This window comes from Bactrocera neohumeralis, chromosome 2 (genome assembly GCF_024586455.1).
Source record: "Bactrocera neohumeralis isolate Rockhampton chromosome 2, APGP_CSIRO_Bneo_wtdbg2-racon-allhic-juicebox.fasta_v2, whole genome shotgun sequence".
Lineage (NCBI taxonomy): Eukaryota > Metazoa > Arthropoda > Insecta > Diptera > Tephritidae > Bactrocera > Bactrocera neohumeralis.
In genome coordinates this window covers 4,770,606-4,783,573 of record NC_065919.1, presented here as the reverse complement: position 1 = coordinate 4,783,573, position 12,968 = coordinate 4,770,606, and the positions used below count along the sequence as shown (strand labels likewise).

Sequence of the window (12,968 nt, the reverse complement as noted above, 5' to 3'; positions counted from 1 at the left end):
AAATTCAATTGTGTTTGCAACACTGGTTAACGCCGGCTTTTATTTTTCGAATTTCCAATATGATTTCTGCGCAACAACACGAAAATATGTCTTCCCGCTCTTTCAACCGGTCGTTTTCGCTAATCAATTTGCTAGGTAAAAAAGCCGTCATGATTGGTACGATTTTGGCATTCTTCTCTTTGTTCTCGTACGCAATGGCAGCAAATAAGGAGCGCACTTTCATCATGGTGAAACCCGATGGAGTCCAACGTGGACTTGTCGGCAAGATCATCGAGCGCTTTGAGCAGAAGGGCTTCAAATTGGTGGCCATGAAATTCACATGGGTGAGTAGATAGGCCAGTGAAAATGGGCTAATCAAATTTACTGTGTCTAGGGTTGATTGGAATTTCGGACTTTCCAGTGTAAATCTTTTTCCCACCGAGGGATAAAAGTGTGGTTAGGTTTGTCCAGTGGATTTTGCCACATGTGTACTTTTTTTTTATTTCAAAGAAAAACAACGGAAACAATATGGAAGGTCAGTTTTAAAACATGTTATTTAATTTATATTTCCAGGCATCAAAGGATCTTTTGGAGAAGCACTATGCCGATTTGTCTGCTCGTCCCTTCTTCCCCGGTTTGGTCAACTACATGAGCTCTGGCCCAGTGGTTCCCATGGTTTGGGAGGGTTTGAATGTTGTGAAGACTGGTCGTCAAATGTTGGGAGCTACTAACCCAGCTGACTCCTTGCCTGGTACCATCCGTGGTGATTTCTGTATTCAAGTTGGTCGTAATATTATCCACGGCTCGGACGCTGTTGAATCGGCAAATAAGGAAATCGCTCTTTGGTTCAATGAGAAGGAGCTGGTTTCATGGCAGCCAGCTGCTGAAGGTTGGGTGTATGAATAATTTCCAACTCAATGGTCAGCATGACCATTCGCTCATACGTTAAAAGTTAAGAAAAAAGTTCTCTGTTGCAACTGAATTCCAATAAAAGTGATTTACATAATTTAACGTTTTGTTAGAGATATTTCCTTTGAAAAGTAGTGAAAGTTTATTAATTTAAAGAGTATTACATAAAAAACAGGTAAACGCAACAATTCAGATGGTCAAATGACCTGGTATTGCTGCCATTCTGAACTGGCGTTTTCACTGGGAAGAATCCAACCACCAGGTATAGAAGAGCCATTTTTACTACGCGTCAAATAGCTATCCCAAATGTGCCGTATTCGTATGAAGTCACTCATTTTTTGCTCACCGTTATAGCAGGAATGTTCAACCTGTCCAAAAATTGTCTCATTCCATTGATCCTCTACGTGCCGTTCTTGTGTACATTCTGTGTTATTTTCATCAAATATTTTTCCCCAATATATTCGTAAATCACGTAGTTGTTCAGCAAATTCCTTTGTATTATGAACGTTCTGACCACGAGAAAAATGTAACTCTTTTAATAACTCAAAGGTTCGGAGAAAACGTTGAGCATCATGTTGCTTCAGCAAACGAATATGATGACACTTTTTTACGGAAGATATGTGTGTAACATGAGAAGGACTCGAAGGATATTTATTACTCTGTTGAATGTTTGAGATTTTCTGTGATATCAGGTCTTGGGGTGTAATTCTATTTTTAGCATCCGCTTTGATTTGTTTTAATTTATATTTCTTTCGTTGACGTTTTAGTTTTTTTTTCTTCAACACCTTAGTTAATTGTTCTAACGGCGCACTTTCCACTTTCTGGATTAACTTTTCTGTTTGTTGCTTCAATCTATTGACATGTATTCCCCAATCTCCGTTGTCGGATTTAATCCTTTCTAATTCCTCGATATTTCTAAGTATAGTTTCAATACTGTTTTTTAACAGCGAGATACTTAAAATTGTATCATTAGTTTTAGACATTACGATTAATTCAATTAAATAAAAATAGTGTTTATATTAAGAGTTGGTGAATTATGCTTGTGCACTTATAAAATTAGACTTAATATTTTTTTGTACATCGAATTGGTTAATCCTTTTTCGCAAGCACTTCCTTGGCATCATTTACAACCTGTATTGCCGTTTCGTACTCTTTTGCTTCCTTCAGTTCTTCTTCCTCTGACAAGAATTTTTCAAGGGTTTCTAACTCTTTTCTTAATCTGAAAATATAAGTAAACATCTGTTCAAGAAAACCTTTTCAGCCAGACCATCTGTTTAATAATTCCCACCTGCGTAATGTATCTGGAAGCATCATAAGACACTCAGCTATTACTTCTTCTTGTTTTTTTAGAACGTGCTCATCTGCACCTTCACCCTTGAATCTTTCCAAACGGTTCTGCTCTGTAACCACTTCCTTTTCACAAACTGTTTTCTCCTTTGTCAAACGTTTCACAACGCCCGTTTTAATTGTCAATTGTCGTAAACGTGGATCGGCCATGAATTCTGATAATTTGTATTCTGGTAACTATTGACAAGTTCTGACGGTTTGCATCAAAGCCAGCGTTTAATATAAGTTATACCTTGACAAAACTTACAACGCCTGTTTTGTACGATTTCTCTTGGTCACAAAGAGTGAGTCAGAAATTCTGCCGGCATTTTCTGCAATTTACAGACATTGTTTTTGTTTGTACCAAAGCTGTGGAACTTGTGCTTCATTTTAATATCATTCACGATAGATTACGGCGAAATTGTTTATCGTTCACAAATACAAAAACAATCGGTTATTTTTTATTTCCGTATTCCGTGGATCATTTCATTTTATCAAACATTTATTTGAAATAGCATAGGCATGATAAATACCGCATTAAGTTTAAATAATATTGTTCAAATATATTAATATATTCACTATTGTTTGTTTAGAGGTGAGTTTATGCATTGCTATTGATATAATTTACTATAGCTCCCGAAAAAAAGGAATTTTGTTTAATCCAAACGGTATTTGGGGAGAATGCCAAGGTTATTGTGGCTGCTAATTGTTAAATGCAGAACCTATCATTTGCATGGCAGAGTATAAATAAGTGAGTAAATAATTTAAAATATAAGTATCGTAGTTTTTGTCTACAAGTATTGAGCATTGGCAAACGTTGACCCAATGATCGGAAATTTTGACAGATTTCCGCTTTTCTTGCGGGTGGAGGGAGAGCATTGTGAAAAATTTAGTAAATTAAATTATACTTATTTGTAGAAATAAAGTGATTTTTATCAATCGAATATATTGCGGGTAAGGAGAAAATCTAACGCCAAAGTTTGCGCGTCGCTGAGTTATTATACTATTCCTTTTCACGAGTTTTCTCACTATCAGTACATTCGAAATTTTGAAAATGCAGCATTTGGGCTTTCTATTGGTACTAATTACTATTACACCCGATTACGGGGTGAAATGAAATATCTCTCTGAATACAGTTTGGAAATGTGGTGAAATTCCCCAATACGGACACCTCCCATAAATAGACGAATTTCATGAACACAAGATTTATTCTCGAAATTTGGTATAGATTATTTTCTAAGGCAACAATGTAATCTCCGAAGAAATTGTTCAGATCGGTTAACTATAGCATATAGCTTCCATACAAACTGGACACATAGTTACTAGAAAATGCACCTGTGAAGGGTATATAAGCTTCGGTGCAAAAGTTAACGTTTTTTCTTGTTTTAATTCTTATTAATTTGTGGAGTTTTATGACAGTTTTGTGAAGAACAAATGCATAATGATTGTAGTAAACAAATTGACTTGCACTGGAGTCTCCTACAAGCGGCGTTTCAACGGAAAAAACTAACGTAAATTTTGAAAATATAACATATATGTATATAATGTATTGTATGTATACAACATTTAAAAAATTATAACTTCAGATCATTTTGTGACTGTAAGAAAATATATTTAATTAGAAGCTTTTCCCACACTCGTATATGTGGACAGCTTCCATAGCCGGACATTAGCAACATCATTGCGGTGCCTCTAGAACAAAAAAATACAGTATTTCTCGAACAACTCCTGTAAAGTAAAAATAGAAAATTTACCAAGTGTCGAGGTATTCAAATATCACATATGTATATATTTTATTTTTGCTAGCCGGCTACACAATTATGTCAAAAACTTTAAAATTTTTATTTTAAATTTTTTCCTCAAAAAATAATCGTTATTTTTGTACATTTTTTTTGCTTACTCACACACAGAATAATAGCTATGCAAGAGAAAAAGCTTACTCTTCAACTCCTATTGCGTTATAGTTATTTAAAATTTTGTAAGCGAAAAATAAAAATAAAAAATGACGATTATTTTGTGAGGAAAAAATATAAATTTATGAAATAATTATTAAACTTAATTTTTTGAACATTTCCTCATAACTGGTACGGCCCCTGGTTATCTTTATATACATATGTACATATGTATGTATGTATTAGCTATTTATGTATCTATACAACTATATCCGGTCACGCGTTGCTGTGGCCATGGTGTACATAAAATTAAATTAAACTATTTCCAAACCTAATAAAACTTCCCAAACAGAATTAAAATACTTTTTAAACTTTAATTAAAAAAAAAAAACTATTTTGTACTGAGACAATGTTTAGCAACACTTACCTATTATGAATTATTATTGCCGTAACAAGCGGTCCACATATTTTTGTTTTTGTTGGTCAAGCCTTCTTTATTTCTCAATTCGAATTTTAAAATTGTTGATTTCAATCATACCATTGAAATGTTTCATCTTTATTTAAGCAACTCCAGCTTTTACATTTATTTATATTTATTTTCATATATGTATGTATTTTTGGGATTTTCGTTTATTAATTTTAATTAGTACACATTCACTGTCTATTCATGCTTTGCATTTATGCATTCAAGTGATTAGTTGTATTGTATGTCTGTATGTGTGTGTGTGTGTGCATCCATTGAGGAGTGTTTGTGTATGTGTCTTTGCATTTTATGCTTTCTTTGCATGTTTTGATTACATATGTATGTATGTATATGTATGACCTTGACAACAAGTTTGCGGAATAACAGAACTTGATGACAGGCGCAACAAAACTATTTGGCCTTTAATTTTCGCGAGTTGCATGTCAGTTTTGGGGTTTTTGCTTATTTGCACACAGTTTGATTGGTCCAAATAAGCAGGTTGTAAAGTGTTAATGGCGTTTAAATTGATACTTTTGCATTTGTATGATGTCCAAGTGGTTGGAGTGTATTGCATAAAATGGCTAATCTGTAAAAGTTTATGTTGTTGTAATTGGAGTGCGTGTGTTTGTTGTTTATGTTGGATAGGGCGATTAAGAGTATTACCAACTTTGGTTGGGTTTCACAATACCATATATAAAAAACTTAATAATAATTATATGAATTAATAACAAAATGAATTCAATTCGATTGAGTCTCACAGTTTGGTGTTGAAATACATCTACAATACAATACAAACGTATGCATTCATATCGGTAATAGGAAATTTATGAATTCGCATACATTCAAATGTACACTTGTGATCACTAATATAATGAGGGAATACGATAAGGGATAAGCTGACATTGTTTGCTGCATAAATCGTGATGAGCGTGCATCATCTATGAAACTTATTGGTTGGACATTCTAATTATGAAATGTATGACCACTTGCTAAGTGCGTTAATGTCGATATTGTATGGGATAGTTGTGGACATTGGGTTTGCTTTTAACAAAACGTTATAACCAGATTTCCTGCGAAACGATTTGCGATGACGGTATAGATTAAGAAAGTTATAAATATAGTATACAATTGAAAATAATAACATAATTAGTTTGGTATTGATTGCTAAATGAGCTGCTTCACGTATGGCTATAAACTGTGTGGAAGAAATTGGCGTTATTGAAGTAGTGATTGGACATGGAATAGCACATGAAGGAGTTTTTGTTGCAAATTGTGGGGTTTCTATGTTATCAGTGTCTTTTATTTTGTTAATGACTACTTGCATGGGGGATGATGCCTTCTCAATTATGCCGGAGCCAACCGATGTCTGCGGGAAGGCCGATTTGTTGCTAATCATTTCTGATGAGCAGATATTTACTTTTGTTGTTGAAATTTCACTACTATAGGTGACGGGGGGAATGGGTTTGGTGTTTATGTTTATGCTCTCGGTATTGTTATTGTTGTAGTAATTGTAGCATGAAGCATGTCTATAATAATTGATGTAGTCATACATAAATGGGTGTTCAATGGTGTGCTTTGTGTTGATGTTTGTTTTGTTGTTGATGTTGTTGCTCACATTGAATGTCATAGCATTACTATCATAATAATTGCTTATCATATTCATATTCATATCATTGATAATAGTAAATTGTAGTATTCTTTTAAATTTATGCTTATTAAATGTTTTCTTTTGAGATTTATGTAGTATTTTTGCTGTTGTTGCTTTTGGAGTAATTGCGGTTGTCGTTGTTAACCACGACATCGATATTGCATTCGACAGCGGTAATAAAAATGACAACTCCAACGACTCTGATGGCAACGACATTATTGATGACGATGACGATAATACAAATTGTATTTGTATTTGCTTTAATTGCTGCATACTTATTAGTTGTTGTGATTTAATGTTCTGCTGGCACTCTAGTTATTTCTTCTTCTGTGCCTTCTCGGCGGCTTTTGTGACTTTACCCGAGGTTGTCTCTTTAAAGGTGACCGACTTAATGACCCCCACAGCGACCGTTTGCCTCATGTCGCGTACAGCGAACCGCCCGAGCGGTGGAAACTCTTGGAAACTTTCAACGCATAACGGCTTGGTTGGCACAAGCATAATAATGGCCGCATCACCGGATTTGATAGCTTTCGGATCAGTTTCGGTGGTCTTGCCGGTACGACGATCGCATTTCTCTTTGATTTCAGCGAATTTGCAAGCAATATGAGCGGTGTGACAATCCAAAACCGGAGTATAACCATTGGCAATTTGGCCAGGATGATTAAGAACAATCACCTGTAACATACAATAAATATCAATAGGTATTTATTCAAATGATCACGCGATATAAACAGAATTTAAAAATAATTCACCTGAGCTGTAAAGTCAGCGGCGCCCTTCGGGGGGCAATTTTTAGAATCACCAGCTACGTAGCCACGACGCAACTCCTTAACGGAAACGTTCTTCACATTGAAGCCCACATTGTCACCGGGCAAAGCTTCGGAGAGTGCCTCGTGATGCATCTCAACAGACTTTACTTCAGTTACCAAATTAACCGGTGCGAAATTCACCACCATACCTGTGAAAAATTTGAAAAGTTGCATCATATAGCTTCGGTACTTGCTGAAAATCGAAATTCAAATATGAAATTTATGAAATACGCTAACTATTCGCTGAGTACATACACACGCAAGCGTATCAGTTAGCAAGTGAACGCAAATGAGAGCATTTGCGGTTGCTTCGGCGTTGCCCGGACACGGAACCTGCATACTTCCAGCAACTATCGGACCAGCACAAAAATATGCAACGAAATGTACCGAGTTATGCAACAAAAGAAAGTACAGAATATTGCGCTGCATGTATATATGTATGAATGTGTGTAAGAAACGAGCACCAGCGACCCACTTTTGCAACTTCGGTTGCGCTCTCGACAGTTGCAGCAACAGCTTTCATACTCAATTTCGCACCCACACAACTCAGTCCACACATATACACACATATGTTGTTTGTATAAACATGTGGCAACCATATCCGGTGCCTGCGCTTGCCTGCAAATTAACACATACGCACACACATACACTCTTTCGCTTAGCCAATGTGGCTCAACTACGCTGCTCTCATTTACCTGGTTTCAGTATACCAGTTTCCACACGTCCCACTGGTACCGTGCCGATACCGCCAATCTTGTAGACGTCTTGCAATGGCAAACGCAATGGCTTGTCGGTGGGCCGCTGCGGTGGCATTATTGCGTCCAACGCATCAATCAAGCACTTGCCCTCCACTTTACCCTCTTTGCGTTCCACAGTCCAACCCTTGAACCAAGGCATCTTCTCAGATGGTTCAAGCATATTGTCGCCATGCCAACCGGAAATCGGTACGAAAGCCACCGATGCTGGGTTATAGCCGATCTTCTTGATGTACGATGAAACCTCTTTTTTGATTTCCTCATAGCGTGCCTCGCTGTACGGCGGCTCGGTGGAATCCATCTTATTCACACCAACAATCAATTGCTTAACACCCAAAGTGAATGCCAATAGTGCATGTTCACGCGTCTGACCATTCTTGGAGATGCCAGCTTCGAATTCGCCGGTACCGGCCGCCACAATCAATACCGCACAATCGGCTTGCGAAGTACCCGTAATCATGTTCTTGATGAAATCACGATGTCCAGGCGCATCAATGATGGTCACATAGTATTTTTGCGTCTCAAATTTCCACAAAGCAATATCAATGGTTATGCCACGCTCACGCTCGGCTTTCAGTTTATCTAAAACCCAGGCATACTTAAATGAGCCCTTACCCATTTCCTGAGCTTCCTTCTCGAATTTCTCAATCGTACGCTTATCAATGCCGCCACACTTGTAAATCAAATGACCGGTGGTGGTGGACTTACCCGAGTCGACGTGACCAATCACGACAATATTAATATGAGTCTTCTCCTTACCCATCTTGTAAGTTTAGGCTACAAACACGCTGATAGTCTCAATGCCGGCGAGATTTCGTTCTGTTTAGCTGTGATTTGACCGATTACACTGTGAACGCTACTACGCTTCGGGCGGAAAAAATGTGCGAATAAAAAGTGAAATATAAATCGTAAGTAAGTGACGGCATTCGCTAAGGTATGAGTATGAAGTATGCGAGTACACTTGTCGTTGAATCGGCAAGTTGAAATGAAAGGGTCATTGAAGAGTGTTTGGGAGTTTTGTTGGTGAGATGGTGAGTTGAGAATTGAGTGCACACCGGACAGTGGACGGGAGAGGGTGTAGGCGGGGACATGAATATGCATACATATATATATATATAGGTATATACATAAGTTAGATATACAAATATATACTTCAGAAAGTTCTTATGCAGACTTACTTGTTTGATGCCGGCTTTTAAGGAAGCAAATCGAATTTCCTTTGTCCGTACAAAAGTCGAAAGTCAAAGATTAAAGAAAACTCTGCAAAAAAGTGTAAATTTTTAGTTTTCAACAAAAAATTGAACACGCAATGCGTTGAGCTGAAGTGAGTTGGGGTAGGTTGGGCTGAGGGTTTGGGCTGAGTGTTGGTGTAGGTTGAAATTTCATATGTATGTATGTCTATATTTTAATTATTACGCATTTTTTAATTTTCTATCTTTACACACACTCGTCTAACGGTACAGCTTTAAAAGTTCCATTTTCCCAGCGATTTATTAAATGCAATCACGGCTTTAGACTATCACCTCACCACCCACTGCATATACCGCACAATTTCCAAATGGAAAATTGCTTCAACAAACATTAATAAACACATTAAATTGTTTTTCAATAAATTTTTGCATTTTTTGCAATAAATTAGCAATAAATTTGAATTTTTTAACTAGAAATCGTCCGTACTTGCTTGTGACGTAGTGCAATTTTCGCTGCCTGCACGTCTATGCACCGCTACAACACAATCGAATGTGCAAAAGTTTCGTCTTTTCTCTATATGAAAAATCAATAACCATCTCTGGCGATGGAGTCATATGTCTGTACTCCAACCAATCGGCCGCCAGACGCGACCACCGCAAACGTTACCCGGCCCAATTGCACATCCCCAAAAATATGCATAGCATGTGGACGTTGGCTGGTTTGAGTGCAGCGAAATATGAAAGAAATGCCAGCAGGAGCGTGAGTTTTTGCCGGCGGTAGAGGTATGTAGTGTTTGTGCGGTTGACGGGAAGTCGTGTTGCGGCATCGGCAGCTGGGCTGCAATGGATTCGTATCTGCATTGGAAAGTACGTTCGCAGTCGTGCCATCCAGTTGTTCGTCGGTTTGTCTGTCTGTATGTCTGTATGTCTATTTAACCAACATTTTGCAGTCGGGAATGCTTTCGACCGCATGCTCTCAGCTTTTCACTTGCAGCACGAGCTGTGCAGTAGATTAGGTTGTTGGGGCATTATGAATCAGATGACTACTCAGTTGCGTTCGACTAGACAAATATATTTACTTATAGTATAAGTTATAGGTATAGGTACATATATTTGTGCGCCTATTATAATATATATTTTTGCATTTTTCTTGCTTTTTTCAATATTTTCTTTCCGTGAATTTGTTTCAAAAATCAATTCAAGTGCTAAGTGGATGTAATATAGGTTTGCACGAGTATACCACATATGTATGTATAGAGAAACACGTATGTACATATGTTTGAAATTTGAGACCCAAGCAGAAAAAGTTAAGTGTGGAGTAGCTGTGCCGCTAATATGTTTGGTCGCGCTTGTTCTTGCATTTACAAGTATGTTGTGCTACAGATGTTTTCCGGAAAATAAGGGATCTAGAAGTTTTAGATAGACCTAATCGGCTCATGTGTTTTATGAGAAGCTTTCTCATTTCAGAATATTGCAGCAGGTTTTTCATGTTTCAGCCCGGTAACCTTCTACAGATCTAACTTTTTATGGTTGTAGGCATAAGAAGGTCGGATAAGGTAGAATCATGTAGGACTGAAAATATCAAGTTCTACGTAATTTTTAAAAATTAATAATAATCTTGAATGCTTTGACGTGGGGGTCCGTATTTGGTAGAGTACAGGTTTACCTTCAAGCTTCTTGTAAACCTCATGGGCCTACAAATTGAACCTGGAAGTCTGACCTGCTATACAATCTGACGAACCAAGGTGTAAATTCAGTAAAGCTTATTTACATAATGCAATTTTTACATGGAACAGCTAATGATGTGGTGTGAAAAATATTCCAATAAGCACCTATGGTTTTGCTTGCAAATTGCAGTTGTAATGGCAACTGCATTCCTGTGATAGCTAGTGTCTTCAACGTAAAAGGTAACTTGGTAGTTAGTACCAGTATGTAAATATATACATATACATACATACATACATATGTATATATATAATTGAGAAAATAAGGCGAAAAATATAAAGCTAAACATTGTTGAGCTCAGTTCAGAGGAGCTCGATGCTTTCTACCGTAAAGAAGTATGTACTTGTACGTACTTATTTAAAAAATGAACAACTTAAAAAAAAAGAGCTTAAAATTTCCGCAAATTTTGCTCGCATGGCCTGTATGAATACACGTGAAGAATGTTTTACTCTTAAAATTCTTATATGTATGTACATATGTATGTATATATGCATTGTATGTAGTATTGCTGGTTTGTCGCTGTTTTTTCAATAATGATGTGTAGATATGTTTCACTGTGGTGACATTTTCTCTATTTAGTGCAAATTACTGGGCGTCAGTAGCAGTTTGTTCCCTCCTGACGGCTTCATTGCATTGAACTGCGTAGATTTTCAAGAATTGTGGGAATAATTGCATGCAACGAGGATGTTTCTTTTTTATATACAGAATTAACTGTAATCGCATATGTGTATGTGTGACCATATGGTGTAACGCATAATCACATACATATGCACATGTAATGCATTTGTTGCACCACCAACCGGCCGGTCAAAAGAATTATTAAACATTTTCCCACAGAAGGTTAGGAACTACAATTAAGAGAACTTAGTTAATCCTTTTTGTTACTAAAATATTCATGAGCTTGCGATATTACGCTAGGCGGTTGCAATATTATTAAAAACTTAATTACTCGCATCAGCGAAATGCTTAATAAATTCTGTAATTGTATAATATATGTACATACATATCTGGATGTATGTACATATATTAAAACCAAGACGTGGTTGTACATATGTACATACTATATACATACATACGTACTTACATAGATGAGTCATAATTTCGCATGTGTGTGTGAGTGTTTAAGTTATTTTAGTCGATACATATATGAGTCTTTTACCAATTTAAAAAAAAACTGTTTCTGTTGGGATAAATTCTGTTTCTGCTTATACCAACAGAAACAGATTTTAAATGTTGTTCTTTGGCTCTTCCTTTTCTCCATCCATTTCTTTTTCGTGCAAAATTATATTAAAAAATTGCTTTTAGAGATTTTTAAAATCTGCTTTTGGAGTACACCAACTGAGTTCTTATGCAATTTGATTTCCGTGTCCAGAAGAGTTGGTTTTAAGTTACAGGAAAGGACACAAATTTTTATTCGACAAAGACTGCCAACTTAATAGCTTTTTCCTGAAATATTTAGGTAAAGTTTTTTGTTGCTACAACAACACTTCTTTTATTTGAAATTCTGCAACTTAAAAAAGCAAAATGATTCATGCATTTTTACTACACATAAACAAATGCATGTACAGTTAAATATGTACATACGCCTTATGTACATAAATATGTATGTATGCACTCAAGTTTTGGGTTATAATTTATGCAATTGACTAACGTAATTTAAGTAGTTTAATAAGGGTATATAATAAAGTCAGCGATTTTCCGCATTTTTTAATGTTTAAAAATTAGTTATTTCATACTTTTTGAAGTTGTATGTCACGCTTTAGTTAAATAAACAATTTTAACGGAAACTGTGGTGAATTGCGGTGCTGCAGATCGATGTGAGGAGTTAACCACTCTACAATATTTTATGCACTAACATCTAATGTGAGCCGCTTGGTACAAAAAAATTTTGGTTCCATTGCTGCGGAATTCTCGAATGTCCTCATTGGAGTGGCTTTGAGGAAAACTTGATAGCTGCACCGGCCGGCGTTGGGATTATCATTTTTCAAATTGATATAACGCTTTACTTATAGCAGCGTGATACACATTTTTGTAGACGATTTTTCAAACACAGATTTTCACAAACATTTTGAATTGAGTAAAGAAAATAATACCGTTTTCAACTTACCCAATATATGTTTGCTATTTTTTTGCACAATTTTTGGAATGATGTTCAAGGTTTTGAATGTAATTTTCAGATTTTCACAAAACGTTAAAAATTACCTGCCACTTACCTCGAGCACAAAAGACGGAAAGGCCGATTTTCACAATGGCCCTGATGCACATGCGCTGG

The 12,968-nt window shown here is 36.4% G+C and overlaps 4 protein-coding genes across 11 annotated transcripts; 1 reads left to right on the top strand and 3 right to left on the bottom strand.

Moving 5' to 3' along the window:
* Positions 1 to 97: 97 nt before the first annotated feature.
* LOC126761336 (nucleoside diphosphate kinase) lies at positions 98 to 990 on the top strand. Its single transcript, XM_050477404.1, has 2 exons — positions 98 to 323; positions 553 to 990. The coding sequence occupies exons 1-2, from the start codon at positions 150 to 152 to the stop codon at positions 883 to 885; spliced, it is 507 nt and encodes a 168-aa protein (XP_050333361.1). The 5' UTR covers positions 98 to 149; the 3' UTR covers positions 886 to 990.
* On the bottom strand, positions 986 to 1,887 carry LOC126761329 (uncharacterized). Its single transcript, XM_050477391.1, has one exon. The coding sequence runs from the start codon at positions 1,869 to 1,871 to the stop codon at positions 1,086 to 1,088; it is 786 nt and encodes a 261-aa protein (XP_050333348.1). The 5' UTR covers positions 1,872 to 1,887; the 3' UTR covers positions 986 to 1,085.
* On the bottom strand, positions 1,877 to 2,571 carry LOC126761351 (tubulin-specific chaperone A). Its single transcript, XM_050477431.1, has 2 exons — positions 2,177 to 2,571; positions 1,877 to 2,107 (listed from the first exon to the last, which is right to left on the bottom strand). Exons 1-2 carry the CDS (start codon positions 2,383 to 2,385, stop codon positions 1,978 to 1,980), a joined length of 339 nt encoding a protein of 112 aa, XP_050333388.1. The 5' UTR covers positions 2,386 to 2,571; the 3' UTR covers positions 1,877 to 1,977.
* Positions 2,572 to 4,625: 2,054 nt separating this feature from the next.
* Positions 4,626 to 12,931, bottom strand: LOC126761246 (elongation factor 1-alpha 2). 8 transcript variants are annotated; one of them, XM_050477294.1, is made up of 5 exons: positions 12,910 to 12,931; positions 8,960 to 9,041; positions 7,722 to 8,640; positions 6,970 to 7,175; positions 4,626 to 6,892 (listed from the first exon to the last, which is right to left on the bottom strand). In XM_050477294.1, exons 3-5 carry the CDS (start codon positions 8,542 to 8,544, stop codon positions 6,533 to 6,535), a joined length of 1,389 nt encoding a protein of 462 aa, XP_050333251.1. In that variant the 5' UTR covers positions 8,545 to 8,640; positions 8,960 to 9,041; positions 12,910 to 12,931; the 3' UTR covers positions 4,626 to 6,532. The 8 variants fall into 8 exon arrangements, with proteins under 8 accessions (XP_050333251.1, XP_050333241.1, XP_050333268.1 ...); XM_050477284.1 differs by having other exon boundaries at positions 12,899 to 12,920; XM_050477311.1 differs by having other exon boundaries at positions 7,722 to 8,645; positions 12,899 to 12,919.
* Between the last annotated feature and the right edge of the window lie 37 nt (positions 12,932 to 12,968).

Excerpts from the sequence above, each read along its gene's own strand:
- LOC126761329 (XM_050477391.1), bottom strand. The coding sequence starts at position 1,871 with ATGTCTAAAACTAATGATACAATTTTAAGTATCTCGCTGTTAAAAAAC.
- LOC126761246 (XM_050477294.1), bottom strand. The coding sequence starts at position 8,544 with ATGGGTAAGGAGAAGACTCATATTAATATTGTCGTGATTGGTCACGTC. Across the intron at positions 7,176-7,721 it reads AACTGGTATACTGAAACCAG|GTATGGTGGTGAATTTCGCA; the intron begins GTAAATGAGAGC and ends AATTTTTCACAG. Across the intron at positions 6,893-6,969 it reads CCGCTGACTTTACAGCTCAG|GTGATTGTTCTTAATCATCC; the intron begins GTGAATTATTTT and ends TGTATGTTACAG.
- LOC126761351 (XM_050477431.1), bottom strand. The coding sequence starts at position 2,385 with ATGGCCGATCCACGTTTACGACAATTGACAATTAAAACGGGCGTTGTG. Across the intron at positions 2,108-2,176 it reads CTTCCAGATACATTACGCAG|ATTAAGAAAAGAGTTAGAAA; the intron begins GTGGGAATTATT and ends TTATATTTTCAG.
- LOC126761336 (XM_050477404.1), top strand. The coding sequence starts at position 150 with ATGATTGGTACGATTTTGGCATTCTTCTCTTTGTTCTCGTACGCAATG. Across the intron at positions 324-552 it reads TGGCCATGAAATTCACATGG|GCATCAAAGGATCTTTTGGA; the intron begins GTGAGTAGATAG and ends TTATATTTCCAG.